Raw genomic sequence first — 4,243 nt, 5'->3', positions numbered from 1 at the left:
TCACACATGATTTCAAAAGGTTGAGTCCAATTGGGGCCTCGTACTATGGGAGCTTGTGTCAATGCTACTTTGAGTTTGTCATATGCTTCCATACATTCCTTGCTTAGCTCAAATTCGATGTCTTTTTGTAGTAATCGAGAGAGAGGTAGGGCCACCTTGCTAAAGTCTTTGATGAATTTCCGGTAAAATCCTGCATGTCCAAGAAAAGAACGGACTTCCCTCTCGGAGGAGGGGTAAGGTAAACTAGATATGACATTTATCTTTGCCGGATCTACGGAGATGCCTTCCTTTGATACTATGTGTCCCAAAACAATACCTTGTTTAACCATGAAATGACATTTTTCAAAATTTAAAACAAGGTTTGTTTTGGTGCATCTCTCTAAGACTTTTTCAAGGTTACCTAAACAATGCTCAAATGAATCACCATACACACTGAAGTCATCCATGAAAACTTCCATTGATTGCTCTAGAAAGTCCGCAAATAGGCTCATCATGCATCTTTGGAACGTTGCCGGTGCATTGCATAGGCCGAATGGCATACGCTTGTAAGCATACGTCCCAAAGGGGCAAGTAAATGTGGTTTTTTCTTGGTCTTCTAGAGCAATATGAATTTGGAAGTATCCGGAGTAGCCATCAAGAAAACAATAATACGATTTACCGGCTAATCGATCAAGCATTTGATCAATAAATGGTAGTGGAAAGTGATCTTTCCTTGTGGCTGCATTCAATCTTCGGTAGTCTATGCATACTCTCCAAGAATTTTGCACTCTTGTTGCTATAAGTTCACCACTTTCGTTTTTGATTGTTGTCACTCCGGACTTTTTGGGCACTACTTGGACCGGGCTTACCCATTCGCCATCCGAGATAGGATAGATGATGTCCGCTTCAAGTAGCTTAGTGACTTCTTTCTTTACTACCTCAAGAATGGTTGGATTAAGTCTCCTTTGAGGTTGTCGGACCGGTCTTACTCCTTCTTCAAGGAATATGCGGTGCTCGCATACTTGGGGGCTTATTCCCACTAGATCCGCCAAACTCCACCCGATTGCCCTTTTGTTTTTTCTCAATACATTCAGCAATTTCTCTTCTTGTTGAGGGGTTAGCTCTTGTGCAATTATCACGGGTAGCTCTTGGGCTTCATCAAGGTATGAATACCTTAAGTGAGGTGGTAGTGGCTTCAATTCCATCTTCTTGTCATTCTTTGAAGTTTGAGTTTCCGGATGGTTTGTATGATGTGTGGTATTTAGTTCACTTGACTTTTCATTTGCTTCTTCAACCATATACTTCTCATCTAGCTTTGCTAGATGCACTTCAGCCACTATGTTATCGATTGGATCACACCGAAATAAAGAGTGGTTCTCCGGTGGATGCTTCATTGCTTCCTCTAGGCTAAAGCTTACAATTCTCCTATCTATTTCAAATGAGTAGTTCCCCGATTAAGCATTAAGTTTAAATCTAGAAGTTCTCAAGAATGGCCTTCCAAGTAGGATAGACGATGCTCTCTCGGTTTCGCTTGATGGCATTTCAAGGACATAGAAGTCAATCGGGAATACCAACCCTTTTATATTCACCAATACATCTTCCGCAACACCCGCTACGGTTATTATGCTTTTATCCGCTAGGACAAATCTTGCCGTCGACCTTTTTAGTGGTGGCAACTTCAATACCCGGTAGACGGAGAGTGGCATGATGCTAACACATGCTCCGAGGTCACACATACAATCTCTAAATTGAACTCCATTGACTGTGCAAGTGACCATACATGGGCCCGGATCATCACACTTCTCGGGCAATGTTCCCATTAAAGCGGAAATCGAACTCCCCAATGGAATAGTTTCCAATTCAAGAATTCTATCCTTATGTATGCACAAGTCCTTGAGGAATTTGGCATATCTAGGAACTTGATGGATAGCATCAAAGAGAGGGACGGTTACCTCAACTTTCTTGAATATTTCTACCATTTTGGGGTCGAGTTCTATGCGCTTTTTAGCTTTCTTCGCAAGTGTTGGAAATGGAAGTGGTTGAGCAACTTCTTCTTCCAAGGTTTTTTTGGCCTTGGTTGTCTCCCTTGTTGGTTGGGCTTCATCTTCAACTATGACTTGTGGTGTCTCCTCTTCCACTACCTCTTCTATATCTATTCTCTCCTCTTCTTGGGCGATTGTGATAGGACTTGAGTCCTTTGCTTCCTTCTCTTTTAATTGCGTATCGGATCTAAGGGTGATGGCATTGATGCCCCCCTTTGGATTTGGTTGAGGTTGAGAGGGAATGACACTTTGGATTGGGGGTTGAGGAGTGGGAGTTGATGGTGTATCATGCGTGCAAGAAGAGCTTGTAGTGTAGAGGTGAGGCCGGTGAGACCGGAAGCAAGTGTGTTTTGTAGTTCCTTTTGACCTTGGATAATGGTTCGGAGTGTTTCGTCTTGGTTAGAGGGGGTGGTTGCATATGTGAGTTGAGGAGCTTGTGATTGGTTGGGTGGTGGTCTTTGATGTGGTGGTTGATATGTTTGGTAGTTTCTTTGTGGGTTTTGTTGGTTGTATGGTTGGTTTTGTTGGTTGTACGGTGGCCGGTTTTGTGAGAAATTTTGTGAGTTGTTACCCCATCTTTGACCTCCTCCATTGTTGTTGTTGTCCCTATTCCCTTGTTGATGGTTGTCTCTCCAATTTTGATTATTGTGTCCACTTCCTTGGTTGTGGCTTCCTCCTCCTTGATAAGAGTACCCTTGGTTGGGATTACCGCCTTGGTAGTATCCTTGATTGGGGCGATCATAGAAATTATGGGTAGCCGCCAATGTATTATCTTCTTGAAGGCTTGGGCACTCATCCGTGTAGTGAGAGTAGCAAGAGCAAATGCCACATACTCTTTGAGGGACCAATTGTTGGTTGTGTTGTTGAGGTGGTGGAGGGTGTTGTTGTTGGTATGATTGAGGTTGTGATTGTTGTTGGTTCAATTGGAGTTGCCTCAAGATGGATGTCATCTCATTCAAGGATTGAGTTAGAGCGGTGGTTTCATTACTAGTTGATACCTCATTCACGGTCCTTGGACGATTGACTCTTCGCCTCATATGTTGATTGGATTCGGCTAAGTCAATAATAAGTTGCCATGCCTCTTCCGCGGTTTTATATTTGGACAAAGAACCATTGCTAGAAGTGTCCAAGAGGGTTCTATCTTGCTCTCGCATCCCTTGACATATGTATCCAAGCAATACTTGTGGTTGGGGCATGCATCTAGTAGCTTACGAAACCGTTCTCAATACTCGTAGAGTGGTTCCGTCTCACCTTGCACAATACAAGACATTTCCTTCCTTAGCCTATCCATCTTTTCCGGAGGTAGGAATTTATCCAAGAATCCCCTTCTAAGTAAGTCCCAATCGGAGGTAACTTCACTGGAGAGGGTGTAGAACCATTCTTTAGCCTTGTCCTCAAGAGAGAAAGGGAAAGCAAACAACTATATAGCAACTTCATCGGACCCTTCCCGTCTAGTAGTCGAGCATATGCGATGGAAGTCCTTGAGATGTCGAATAGGGTCTTGTGCGGGAAGCCCATGAAACTTAGGTAGGAGGTTGATCAAAGCGGTCTTCAATTCAAAGTTAGCATTCAAGTTGGGGTGAGTTACGTGAAGGGGTTGAAGGACATAATCCGGTGCACCCGCTTCCTTGATGGTAACTCTCCTCGGAACATCCATGGTATTAGTACCTAAAACAAAAGAAGAATTATTAGTGAGATTGATGGGAGTAGAATTAGTGCCTTCTTTGAGTGACGGTTCAATGTTCACTTTTAGTAAGGTGGTTGAGGTGGTGAAAACCTCTTCCCCTTTTCCAAACTTAAGCCGCCTCCGAGCTTGTCTAATATGAAACAAAGTTCGTTCTATTTCCGGATCAAAAGGGACTAAGCTCGGATTCGGTTGTGAACGCGTCATGCAATAAAGGGGAAATGAAATTCATTGTAACAAATAAGGGGTTAGTCACTTGAATTATTCACAATGAGGTGCAACTATGTACATATATACATGCTTAATCCAAACAATAACATGGCACACTAAGCGAAATTCCCCGGCAACGGCGCCATTTTGACAAATGAATTTTTGTTGGTGTAGAATTTATCAAGTGATCAATCGTAGTATAGTCTAAACCAACGCGAAATCCATCATCAAACAAAACTACAATCTATATCCGAGAGTATTAATCTCCCGAGTCGTTCTCCCTTGGAATTGCCAAAGTATGCATCTTATTGATTTAGTAAGCTTTGTT

At 42.7% G+C, this 4,243-nt stretch overlaps 1 protein-coding gene across 1 annotated transcript; it reads right to left on the bottom strand.

Annotated features, from left to right (window-relative positions):
- Nucleotides 1–1,433: 1,433 nt before the first annotated feature.
- Nucleotides 1,434–3,175, bottom strand: LOC107478182 (uncharacterized). The gene is made up of 2 exons (XM_016098326.1): nucleotides 2,731–3,175; nucleotides 1,434–2,188 (listed from the first exon to the last, which is right to left on the bottom strand). Exons 1-2 carry the CDS (start codon nucleotides 3,173–3,175, stop codon nucleotides 1,434–1,436), a joined length of 1,200 nt encoding a protein of 399 aa, XP_015953812.1.
- Nucleotides 3,176–4,243: the final 1,068 nt, after the last annotated feature.

This window comes from Arachis duranensis, chromosome 3, assembly GCF_000817695.3.
Source record: "Arachis duranensis cultivar V14167 chromosome 3, aradu.V14167.gnm2.J7QH, whole genome shotgun sequence".
Lineage (NCBI taxonomy): Eukaryota > Viridiplantae > Streptophyta > Magnoliopsida > Fabales > Fabaceae > Arachis > Arachis duranensis.
The sequence above is the reverse complement of the archived record's forward strand: the minus strand, read 5'-3'. Positions and strand labels throughout refer to the sequence as shown.

Coding starts and splice junctions, on each gene's coding strand:
- LOC107478182 (XM_016098326.1), bottom strand. CDS start 3,175: ATGCGAGAGCAAGATAGAACCCTCTTGGACACTTCTAGCAATGGTTCT. Junction 2,189..2,730: donor TCAAGGATACTACCAAGGCG/GTAATCCCAACC, acceptor CGCAATTAAAAG/AGAAGGAAGCAAAGGACTCA.